The 13,045-nt window shown below is 45.8% G+C and overlaps 1 protein-coding gene across 6 annotated transcripts in view; it reads right to left on the bottom strand.

The window, feature by feature from the left end:
- Window positions 1-609, bottom strand: part of LOC120026872 (nuclear transcription factor Y subunit gamma-like) — a 59,262-nt gene extending 58,653 nt beyond the window's left edge. For all 6 annotated transcript variants that reach the window (XM_038971591.1, XM_038971596.1, XM_038971597.1 and 3 more), the window contains exon 1: window positions 513-609. In XM_038971591.1, the coding sequence (XP_038827519.1) occupies window position 513 (1 nt within the window). In that variant the 5' untranslated portion in view covers window positions 514-609. The remainder of the gene's footprint in view (window positions 1-512) is intronic.
- Between the last annotated feature and the right edge of the window lie 12,436 nt (window positions 610-13,045).

Genomic DNA, 13,045 nt, shown 5'->3' with positions numbered 1-13,045 from the left:
ACGATGATACGCTCTACAGTGGCCTGTGATACTGTTTATTCGCCACTGAACAAAAGGAAGCGATAAATCAAAGGAAAGTTTACAAAGCTTTGCAAAGTTGGGGAAAGGCTCTCTAACCAATAAAGACTACGTTTGGATCTGTCCTTCAGACCAATCAAACCTCGGACTAGATTCCACCAATCAAGGTTTCTAGGGGTTCAGTTCGTTGTGAAACTGACGCCATTCGGGATCTTCCAAAAATCGCCAGTCGTACGAGACAGAGTTTAGACAAGAGCCAAAATGGCGGACTCAGTGCGGTAGTTTCTTAAACGCCTCTGTTACTTTCAGCTGGCCACCAATAAGCTGCTCAGAGAGCGGGGAGGGAAATGGCGCCTATGTTCATCTTCCGAAACAATCGTCTATTGGATAAGACGAGCAACTGGAAATTAGCAAAGTTATAGCCCCAATTCCATAGCGACACAGTATGCTTTCACATAGACATTAACCATGTATATCAATTGATTTTTACTCACTTTGTTTTACGGGTTCGCAGTGAAGTTCAGCTCAGCGTATTATTTATTTTATTTCAGTAGCAACGGGAAACAAGATGGCTGCCACGTACTTTTGCTCGAACCGGAAACTGTGCTACGTTGGCAACATTGCGCACTGACGTCAATGAACATCAAATCCTGAGCCTCGGAAGTAAGATGTATGTCAAAGAATCAAAGTTCAAACAAACAAAACAATCACTTAAGTCTCTTACAAACCCAATACCTAAAAAAAGGGTGTGTGAATAATTTCGGAACCTTCTTGGTGCTGTCCATAAGTCTATGGTATTTGTATTTATTATGAATCCCCATTAGCTGCTGCCAAGACAACAACATTAAGTCAGTTATACAATTTCAAAAATATTACAATACATTCACAACATATTTCACATTAAGTAAAATTTTCTTGTGTTACTTTTTTAGTTTTTTCACTTTAGTTTATTTTGTAAATATTTTCTTAACTCTATTTCTTTAACTGCATTGTTGGTTAACGGGCTTGTAAGAATTTCACGGTAAGGTCTACACCCGTTGTATTCGGCACATGTGACAAATAAAATTGGATTTGATGTGTGTGCCTTCAGACCCCTACTCTATTGCCACATATCTACAACACAAAATCAATGTGTACATGTGTGTATAGAGCGTATGTTATCTTGTGTTTGTATGCATGTGTCTGTGTTGTTCCATAATGTGTATTTTTATCTGTTTTTAATGTAATTTTACTGCTTAAAAGAGTTACTTGATGTGGAATAGATTTCCATGTAGTCATGCTCTATGTAGTAGGGTACTAGGGGGTAACTAGCCCACTGGGGTAACTGCCCCCCCCCCCCCCCCTGTAATTCACATTAAGACCACAAGATGTCACCAAATTATTTCCCCAACACTTTGTCTGCCACTGCTCTAACTCAACAACAAAAAATTCTCTGTGTCATCACAACTTTTAGAGATATTTCAACAAAATTATTTTGTGGTAAGTTGATCGAATTCTTTGAAATGTAAAAAAAAGTTATAGATATATTCCAATGACGTTAGATCTATAATTGTTTTTTAAAAATATAGAAGTAGGAAAGCCTTAAGATAAATATTCCACTTGTTTAGAGAGAAAAATTTAGATCATTTTGAGTAAAGTAGTAATATGTTACCCCTTTATGGTTATGAATGTGTTTCTACCTGTCATTTAGACAAAGACTAGCCCAGTTAGAGCTAGTTTATGCTAACTTGCTAGCTAGCAACTTCACTAGCAGTAAATGCTGGCCAGCTAGCTAGTTAGCATAAGCTGCAAGGAGTGCTAGCTAGCAACCTTACTACCAGATCGTCTGAAGTAAAATACATTAAAAAGATAACGCAACTTAATTGCATTTCTAAATGTTTCCATTAGTGACTGATAGCTTTACATCATTTTATGTCATATAGCTAGATAGCTCCCTACGTTTTTAAGAGAGAGCTTTTCAATTGGCATCTCTCCCCCTGTTTTCAGTCACAGGTGGGGACTGGATTAGGTGTGAGCAGTGCAGGAGGTGGGCTCATGAGTTGTGCTCCAATTTTACTGGGGATAGCTTGATTTGTGACCTATCTACAAATTAGAAACATGCAATGGCAGAGCATAAGAGAGTTGCCACATCAATGTTACACTGAGTTAATTAGTTAAGTTATTATTAAATGTTATATTCCAATGTTATTAGTTATATTCCAATATTATATTCCAATTAATAAAACATTTTTATGAATTAAAAAACTATTGATAACCTTTTGCTCCTGAATGTCATTTTAAAGACTGCTGGGATTTAAAATCTTGCATTAAGCTAATAATATTTAGTGCAATTGTACATAATGGACTGTATGGATAAGGAACAACAAAGAAAAAACAAAGAAAATGTGCAGGTGAGTTAAAAAGAGAAACTTTACATCAAATCTCCTCATAGTGCGGATATTAATGGTGACATGTGCAACACCATTACCCCCCCCCCCCCCCCCATATTTTATTTCAATAATTAAAATAAGACAACTAGACTTAGTTTTTAAGAATGACTTACTAAATAATTTCTAAATAAAACTGATTAAATGTATTTTAACACACTTGTGTGAAACCCCATGCCATAATCTTCTACCAGGGTAACTGGCACCCCCGGAGGCCAGTTATCCTATCGGGGGCAGTTTTTCTGAAAACATTTCATGAAATAACAAAAAAGAAAGTGTAAACTGAAGCCATTTATTTCCCTTTATAGTTTATTCGCCAAAGTATGACCTTCCTCCACATATCATTTTTTCCCTCAACATTGTTTTTTTGTGTCAGCTATTAGACATTGTTCTTAGGGGAGGATAGTTACCCCCTAGTAACCTACTGTGCACCTCCCATAGTCTGTTCTGGACTTGGGGACTGTGAAGAGACCTCTGGTGGCATGTCTTGTGGGGTATGCATGTGTGTACGTGCTGTGTGCCAATATTTCAAACAGACAGCTCGGTGAATTTAACATGTCAATACCTCTTACAAATACAAGTAGTGTTGAAGTCAATCTCTCCTCCACTTTGAGCCAGGAGACTGACATGCATATTATTAATATTAGCTCTCTGTGTACATCTAAGGGCCAGCCATGCTGCCCTGTTCTGACCCAATTGCAATTTTCCTAAGTCCCTCTTTGTGTCACCTGACCACACTACTGAACATAAAAAAATGCAGAGGAATGTGTGTCTGCCACAGGTTCAGTTAATCATTGAAATAACAGGTAGAATATGATTCAACCACATATCAGCAGAGGTGGGACGAATGCCACGTTCATGTACTAGTCAGTACTCTGACATTTCCGATTTGCTAACTGGTTGAACACAGAACGTGTGTAGAGTACCACAGTATGAGTCCTAATACCCATAAACCTAGCGGTCAAACAAGGAAATGGTTCCAATCGTTTTTCCACCATTCATTTTCCCCATAGGGGATTTTAGAAACACTTAAAATAAGGGTTGTGTTTCGTTTAGGCTTACCCTGACGTGACGTTTTGATAAGTGTAAATCTCTCTAGGACAAGGTGGTTTTTATCAATATAGTCACCTGTATTTACCCCCCAAAAATGAAATGCTCATTTATTGCTAAGGTGGCTATCTTAAAGAACAACAAATGCTATGATGATCTGAACGAGACTACCGAATCAAGCAAAGGTAAGAATCAAGCAAAGGTAAGAATCTCTGGATTCTTATCTAATGTTAGCTAAATGTAGTAATGAATAAGTTGCCTACATTTCTTCAAATTGACAATTCTGTGAACTTTATTGTGCAAGTTTTAAATTGGCCCTTATTTATTTATTATGGCAATCCTATCTCCCTACAATTGTCACGGTCGTCTTGAGGTGAGAGAGTGGACCAAGGCGCAGCGTGAGAAAAATACATATTTTATTAGACGAAGATGAACCACGAACTAAACACTTACAAACTAAACAAAACAACAAACGTGAAGCTAATGACGTAAGTGCATACACAAGCATCAAAAGTACAACATAGACAATTACCCACATTAACCTAATGCCTATGGCTCCCAATCAGAGACAATGAATGACAGCTGTCTCTGATTGAGAACCCTTCAGGCAACCATAGACTTACCTAGACAACTACACTAGACACTGCCCCATACACATACAACACCCCTAGACACTACAAAAACACATACATTCCCCATGTCACACCCTGACCTAACTAAAATAAAGAAAACAAAGATAACTAAGGCCAGGGCGTGACATTACCCCCCCCCCCCCCAAAGATGCGGACTCCGGCCGCAAAACCTGACACAGAAAGGGGAGGGTCCGGGGTGGGCCCCATCATGGCGGCGGCTCGGGTGCGGGACGTGGCCCCCACTCCACCATTGTCAATACCTGCTTTGGTAGCCTCCTCCAAATGGCCACCCTCCAAATTAACCCCACCGGACTAAGGGGCAACACCAGACTAAGGGGCAACACCAGACTAAGGGGCAACACCGGACTGGATGGCGGATCCTGGCTGGCTGACGGCTCTGGCGGGTCCTGGCTGGCTGACGGCTCTGGCGGGTCCTGGCTGGCTGACGGCTCTGGCGGGTCCTGGCTGGCTGACGGCTCTGGCGGGTCCTGGCTGGTTGACGGCTCTGGCGGGTCCTGGCTGGCTGACGGCTCTGGCGGGTCCTGGCTGGCTGACGGCTCTGGCGGGTCCTGGCTGGCTGACGGCTCTGGCGGGTCCTGGCTGGCTGACGGCTCTGGCGGGTCCTGGCTGGCTGACGGCTCTGGCGGGTCCTGGCTGGCTGACGGCTCTGGCGGGTCCTGGCTGGCTGACGACTCTGGCGGGTCATGGCTGGCTGACGGCTCTGGCGGGTCCTGGCTGGCTGACGGCTCTGGCGGGTCCTGGCTGGCTGACGGCTCTGGCGGGTCCTGGCTGGCTGACGGCTCTGGCGGGTCCTGGCTGGCTGACGGCTCTGGCGGGTCATGGCTGGCTGACGGCTCTGGCGGGTCCTGGCTGGCTGACGGCTCTGGCGGGTCCTGGCTGGCTGACGGCTCTGGCGGGTCCTGGCTGGCTGACGGCTCTGGCGGGTCCTGGCTGGCTGACGGCTCTGGCGGGTCCTGGCTGGCTGACGGCTCTGGCGGGTCCTGGCTGGCTGACGGCTCTGGCGGGTCCTGGCTGGCTGACGGCTCTGGCGGGTCATGGCTGGCTGACGGCTCTGGCGGGTCATGGCTGGCTGACGGCTCTGGCGGGTCCTGGCTGGCTGACGGCTCTGGCGGGTCATGGCTGGCTGACGGCTCTGGCGGGTCCTGGCTGGCTGACGGCTCTGGCGGGTCATGGCTGGCTGACGGCTCTGGCGGGTCATGGCTGGCTGACGGCTCTGGCGGGTCATGGCTGGCTGACGGCTCTGGCTGGTCATGGCTGGCTGACGGCTCTGGCTGGTCATGGCTGGCTGACGGCTCTGGCTGGTCATGGCTGGCTGACGGCTCTGGCTGGTCATGGCTGGCTGACGGCTCTGGCTGGTCATGGCTGGCTGACGGCTCTGAAGGCTCATGGCAGACGGGCGGCTCTGAAGGCTCATGGCAGACGGGCGGCTTTGCAGGCTCAGTACAGACGGGCGGCTTTGAAGGCTCAGTACAGACGGGCAGTTCATGCGGCGCTTGGCAGACGGACAGTTCAGACGGCGTTGGGCAGTTCAGGCGCCGTTGGGCAGACGGGCAGTTCAGACGGCGTTGGGCAGACGGGCAGTTCAGACGGCGTTGGGCAGACGAGCAGTTCAGGCGCCGCTGGGCAAACGGCAGACTCTGGCCGGCTGAGACGCACTGTAGGCCTGGTGCGTGGTACCAGAACTGGAGGTACCGGGCTAAGGACACGCACCATCAGGCTAGTGCGGGGAACAACAACAGGGCACACTGGACTCTCAAGGCGTACTATAGGCCTGGTGCGTGGTACCGGAACTGGTGGTACCGGGCTGAGGGCACGCACATCAGGGCGAGTACGGGGAGAAGGAACAGTGCGTACAGGGCTCTGGAGACGCACAGGAGGCTTGATGCGTGGTGCCGGAACTGGAGGCACTGGGCTGGAGACAAGCACCATAGGGCTAGTGCGTGGAGGAGGAACAGGGCTCTGGAGACGCACAGGAAGCCTGGTGCGTGGTGTAGGCACTGGTGGTACTGGGCTGGGGCGGGGAGGTGGCGCCGGAAATACCGGACCGTGCAGGCGTACTGGCTCCCTTGAGCACTGAGCCTGCCCAACCTTACCTGGTTGTATGCTCCCCGTAGCCCGACCAGTGCGGGGAGGTGGAATAACCCGCACTGGGCTATGTAGGCGAACCGGGGACACCATGCGTAAGGCTGGTGCCATGTATGCCGGCCCGAGGAGACGCACTGGTGGCCAGATGCGTTGGGCCGGCTTCATGACATCCGGCTCAATACTCAATCTAGCCCGGCAGATACGAGGAGCTGGTATGTACCGCACCGGGCTATGCACACGTACAGGAGACACCATGCGCTCTACTGCGTAACACGGTGTCTGCCAGTACTCTCGCTCTCCACGGTAAGATCGGGAAGTTGGCGCAGGTCTCCTACCTGACTTCGCCACACTACCCTTTAGCCCCCCCCCCCCCCAAGAAATTTTTGGGCTTGACTCACAGGCTTCCTACCGCGTCGTCGTGCTGCCTCCATTCGCCGGTATCCCTCCGCACATTGCTCCATCGAATCCCAGGCGGGCTCCGGTACTCTCCTTGGGTCGATCGCCCATCTGTCGATCTCCTCCCAGGTATTATAGCCCAGATCCCTCTCCTGCTTCCGTGCTAGCGCCTCAAAACGCCGCCTCTCTGCTTTCGCTGCCTCCAGCTCAGCTTTGGGGCGGTTATATTCTCCTGGTACTTCGCGGTCCAGAATTTCCTCCCAATTCCTATAGTCCTGTGTTCGCTGTTGCTGCCTTGATTCTCGCTGCTTGGTCCGATTCTGGTGGGTAATTCTGTCACGGTCGTCTTGAGGTGAGAGAGTGGACCAAGGCGCAGCGTGAGAAAAATACATCTTCTTTTATTAGACGAAGATGAACCACGAACTAAACACTTACAAACTAAACAAAACAACAAACAACCGTGAAGCTAATGACGTAAGTGCATACACAAGCATCAAAAGTACAACATAGACAATTACCCACATTAACCTAATGCCTATGGCTGCCTTAAATATGGCTCCCAATCAGAGACAATGAATGACAGCTGTCTCTGATTGAGAACCCTTCAGGCAACCATAGACTTACCTAGACAACTACACTAGACACTGCCCCATACACATACAACACCCCTAGACACTACAAAAACACATACATTCCCCATGTCACACCCTGACCTAACTAAAATAATAAAGAAAACAAAGATAACTAAGGCCAGGGCGTGACAACAATTTGATGTTTGCGCTGACCCGATCTTATAGCTGTACAGAAAATCAACAATCTGTTTGCTAACTCACCGACCTGTGTTGATTGACAGTTTGCTGGTCCAATCAGAGGGAGATGTTGCGGCTACTGTCTCTGACTGGGTGGCGAATAATTAATGGACTCAAAATGCCACAAAATGAGTTACAAAATGTTACAAAACATGGGCAGATAATTTCAAGTCATCAGTCTCAAGTCAATATCGAGTCCCGAGCCTTGAGGCTCCAAGTCGAAGTCAAGTCTCAAGATATTTTATTTTCTATCAACTTGAGTTGTCGCCGTGTTCGAGAGCATCAAAACCGTGCTGTATCATGGGTAAATTGTGACTGACTGACTGACTGACTGATGAACAGATAATAATTAGTCGTTATTTATGATGCAGGGTGATTTGTAGGTCAATCAAAATCAAATATAATTTGATTTGATCAGTCATTTGGCAGTCGCCTGCACTGTCGAACATGCCCTGTGACTCGAGTCTATGTCATGTGACTCGAGTCCACACCTCTGCATATCAGTGTTAATTTCGTCAACAAAAATAAAGACTCAAATATTCATCAAATACTTATTTTTCAGTGGCAATTGACAAGACTATAACTGACTAAATAGACGCAGAAACATCTATAACTAAGTAAAAGGTTTGAATACTTATGTAAATGTGATATTTAAGTATATATTTGCTTTGTCATTATGGGATGTTGCGTATAGATTGATTAGGGGGGAAAACAATTTAATCAATTTTAGAATAAGGATGTAACGTAACAAAATGTGGAAAAAGTCAAGTGGTCTGAAAACTTTCCGAATGCACTGTATGTTTGTCATATTTCTGCTGTTGAGAGGACAATATGATTTCATGCAGAAAAATATGTTGGTAGGAGCCTGCTCCCTGATAGTCTAAAAAAATCAGCAGGGGAACAACTTCGGTTTTAGAAGTTGAGGGGGACAGCCTACTCGACTGCTCGGAGGCGTCCGAATGGTTCTAAAGCACACCGTTGCCAAAAATTGTAGACCTCCACAAGTCAGGTTCATCCTTGGGAGCAATTTCCAAACGCCTGAAGGTACCACGTTCATCTGTACAAACAATAGTGTGCAAGTATAAACACCATGGGACCATGCAGCCGTCATACCGCTCAGGAAGGAGTGTCCTAGAGATGAATGTATTTTGGTGTGAAATATGCAAATAAATCCCAGAACAACAGCAAAGGACCTTGTGAAGATGCTGGAGGAAACAGGTACAAAAGTATCTATATCCACAGTAAAACGAGTCCTATATCGACATAACCTGAAAGGCCGCTCAGCAAAGAAGAAGCCACTGCTCCAAAACCGGCATTAAAAAATCCACACTACGGGTTGTAACTGCACATGGGGACAAAGATTGTACTTTTTGGAGAAATGTCCTCTGGTCTGATGAAACAAAAATAGAACTGTTTGGCCATAATGACCATCGTTATGTTTGGAGGAAAAAGGGAGAGGCTTGCAAGCCAAAGAACACCATCCCAACTATGAAGCACAATGGTGGCAGCATCATGTTGTGGGGGTGCTTTGCTGCAGGAGGGACTGGTGCACTTCACAAAATAGGTGGCATCATGAGATAGGAAAATTACGTGGACATATTGAAGCAACATCTCAAGACATCGGTCAGGGAGTTAAAGCTTGGTCGCAAAAGGTTCTTCCAAATGGACAATGACCCCAAGCATACTTCCAAAGTTGTGGCAAAATGTCTTAAGGACAACAAAGTCAAGGTATTGGAGTGGCCATCACAAAGCCCTGACCTCAATCCTATAGAAAATTGGGGACGCTTTTTCAGTCTTGGGGACTTTCAATGCTGCAGAAATGTTTTGGTACCCTTCCCCAGATCTGTGCCTCGACACAATCCTTTTAGAATAAGGCTGTACGGTAACAAAATGTGGAAAATGTCAAGGGGTTTGAATACTTTCCGAAGGCACTGTAAATGAATGTATTATATGTAGCGTTGTACAGATAAACCAGAGTCATTATCTTCAGACCTAACTAACATTTTAATATCGGTCTGTGTCATTATGACTTTGGGGAATTATTTATGACACATTGAACTTATTTAATTTGATCAATTCTAGGTGGCAAAGCTAAAAGGGGAGAAGATAGGGAGAAAAAATATGGATTGGATCCTGAAAAAGTGGCCAAAATAACTGGTGAGTAGGTTTTTGTTCATTGATTGCAAATTAGCATTTGACAGTGTGCGGGTATTGTCATGATATTTTCAAAAGAATATGACTTATGACTCATGGCATGCTACTGTAACTTCAATAATCTCCAAACTGCACACAGAGACATAAAAATGGTATTCATGAGTTCATCCGATTCTGGGGAAGTAGAAAAACGACCAATAATCTCCAAATCGCCCAGTATCCCTTTAAAAATGAATACCCCATAACAGGGTTAGGGTCAATTTCAATTGAATAAATTGAAGATGTTAAAGGGATAGTTCACTTTTTTTTACACCAATGTTGAATGTTTGTGGCCAAATCCCCTCAAGTTAATAGTGGCTAACAACTCGATTACAGTTGGATTACAGTTTCTTCTGGCCCTTAGACTATGTTCAGTGTAAGGAATCATCTGACTGGATATAAACTGTAAAAAAGTTAACGATCCCTTAATTAAATTATAAGGCATTAATGGTCAAGGATTCTTTATTAAACTGAATTTGATATGCTTTTCACATAAACGTTTTTCAATTGAAAAAAAAATGTGTATTGGGCCTCCCGAGTGCATCGCAGTGCTAGAGGCGTCACTACAGACCCGGGTTCAATCCTGGGCTATGTCACAACCGGCTGTGATTGGGAGTCCCATAGGATGGAGCACAATTGGCCCAGCGTCGTTCAGGTTAGGGAAGGGTTTGGCCAGGTGGGGGGGCTCATCGCGCTCTAGCGTGGCTCCTTTTTGACTAATATCTTTATAGGATTTTTTTTCTTCAGCTGTATAGTCAACCAATTGATTCAATTTTATAAATATGTCACTTTCCAAAACAAAGCATTCTCATAGATCACCATATAATGATAACATCCTAAAATGTGGAAAGGGGAAGGAAGGGGTGATGGAGTGCATTTCTTAAGATTGACATCAATGTCCTTTCATCTACAGGAGTACACACACATACATGTACATAAATAGCCATATAAATATATTTAAACATCCAGGCCCAGCTCCCCTGGACATAGGCCAGGCCCAGCCTCCCTGGACACAAGCCAGGCCCAGCCTCCCTGGACATAAGCCAGGCCCAGCCTCCCTGGACACAAGCCAGGCCCAGCCTCCCTGGACACAAGCCAGGCCCAGCCTCCCTGGACACAGGCCAGGCCCAGCCTCCCTGGACACAAGCCAGGCCCAACCCCCTGGACACAAGCCAGGCCCAGCCTCCCTGGACACAGGCCAGGCACAGCCTCCCTGGACACAAGCCAGGCACAGCCTCCCTGGACACAGGCCAGGCACAGCCTCCCTGGACACAAGCCAGGCACAGCCTCCCTGGACACAAGCCAGGCACAGCCTCCCTGGACACAAGCCAGGCCCAGCCTCCCTGGACACAAGCCAGGCCCAACCCCCTGGACACAGGCCAGGCACAGCCTCCCTGGACACAAGCCAGGCACAGCCTCCCTGGACACAAGCCAGGCACAGCCTCCCTGGACACAAGCCAGGCCCAGCCTCCCTGGACACAAGCCAGGCCCAGCCTCCCTGGACACAAGCCAGGCCCAGCCTCCCTGGACACAAGCCAGGCCCAGCCTCCCTGGACACAGGCCTCTGCAAAGTGCACTAACACTATTGGCACAGATGGTAGTGTGCTTGCCTTGTGAGCCTGGTAGTGTGCTTGCCTTGTAAGCCTGGTTTGAAACCCTGAACTTCCTTTATCCCTGCCTGAAGGAAGGTGCAGCAAAAATACACTTACAGAGGTCCCAAGCTCATTGACAATCAGTGAGTCAAGGGAACATGAAATCACTTAGCATTAGCAACCAGAGTGTCCTCTTTCTGTCAGGAAGGAAGGGAGACTCAACCGAGAAAAACAGGTTCAGCTAAGTCTATCAGCAATGAATCAGTGTGACCAGCAACCTTGCTATCAGCACTACAGATAATGATGGGGTTAGGATCCGAGACGTTATCACATACTGTACAGTCAGGTCCATAATTATTGGCATCCTTGATAAAGATGAGCAAAAAATGCTATATAAAATCAATAATACAAATACTGAGATATATTGTATGCTAAAAAAGGGGGGGAATTACATTATGTTATACTATTGTTCAGAAAAAGAGTTTTTGTTCAACAAGTAATACAAAAAATAAAATATGATAAAGATAGGGGTCAAAATTATTGGCACCTCTGTTTTCAATATTCCTTTTTATGAAATGTTTTAGAGATTGCAGAACACATTGGGAGGGATTTTAGACCATTCCTCCATACATAATATTTCCAGATTTTGTGGTCAATTAACCATTTCTTTGTGAATTTTGATTTGTGCTTGGGGTTATTGTCTTGCTGGAAATCCACTTGCGGCAAAGTGTCCACTTGCAAGATCCACTTGTGACAAGAGGCATTCATATTTTTGGCTAAAATGTCCTGCTAGTTGGTAAAGTTCATGATGCCGTTGACCTTGAGGGGCAGGACCAGCACGACAGTAATTGATTTGGGCCGGGCTCAGACTTGCCGCGCTGTGCTAAAAAAATGACAGTGAGTGCCTGTGTGACTGGCGCAAGTTGTCTCTCACTCCTCCCTGCTGCAGCGACCAGGGACCATAGCACAGCAACAATATTTATCGCGCTGTCCGTGGTGAGGAAGCTGCAAAAAAATGACAGGCATTTCTTACTTGTTTTTTCTCTGACTAAAAAGATCTGTTACCAAAATCCCAAATTTGTTTAGGAAAAACATGACCTATTCCCTCAAACCTTGCTCGCTTTGCGTGACACATGTATGCATCGTATGCACGTGACCAATGGGGCATGACCTATAGCATATCATAATCAGGTCAATAAATTGGTTATAACAAACTCCAACACCATAACACATGGCAGCATAAACGATGTGGAGGACGGGAAAAATAAACTTGAAACAGGAGAATGTTTACCGGTTGCTCAGGATAGAAAGAGGAAGTCCAATGTGTGGAAGATATTTCACTTAGTTGTGGAAGCTACTGGAGATCAAGAAAAAGGAGGCTATATGAGCAAGCGCTGCTTCATATGACGTGTGCCAAACAGGTGTTGTCAGATTACAATATTTAAATAGAACGGTGTAAACGACACTAAATAAAATATAAGTGTACCGTAGAGTCTGTTCTAACGAAAAAAAAGGTAACGCCTTTATTAATGTAAAGACTAAAACAGTTGCATGCATTCGTGAATGGAATTGCCAACATGTTGCAGTTTATTTATTGTTTAGGCTAATTATTCAAGGCTCCCTTTGTTATGTCATTTTAAAACCTAAAATGCTTGACTGCATTTCAAAGTATGAATGACATGAACAAATTATTGATTGATGCAGTAGCCTATAGGCTTTCTTGAAATATAGGCCTAAGTAAGGTACGGGAAGTAAGACAGCTAAACAGATGCACTCTTAGGCCTACAGCTCGAAGTATGTTATACAAGACTGCTATACTAAGC

Source organism: Salvelinus namaycush, chromosome 32 (assembly GCF_016432855.1).
Source record: "Salvelinus namaycush isolate Seneca chromosome 32, SaNama_1.0, whole genome shotgun sequence".
Lineage (NCBI taxonomy): Eukaryota > Metazoa > Chordata > Actinopteri > Salmoniformes > Salmonidae > Salvelinus > Salvelinus namaycush.
This window is presented reverse-complemented; position numbering and strand designations above follow the sequence as displayed.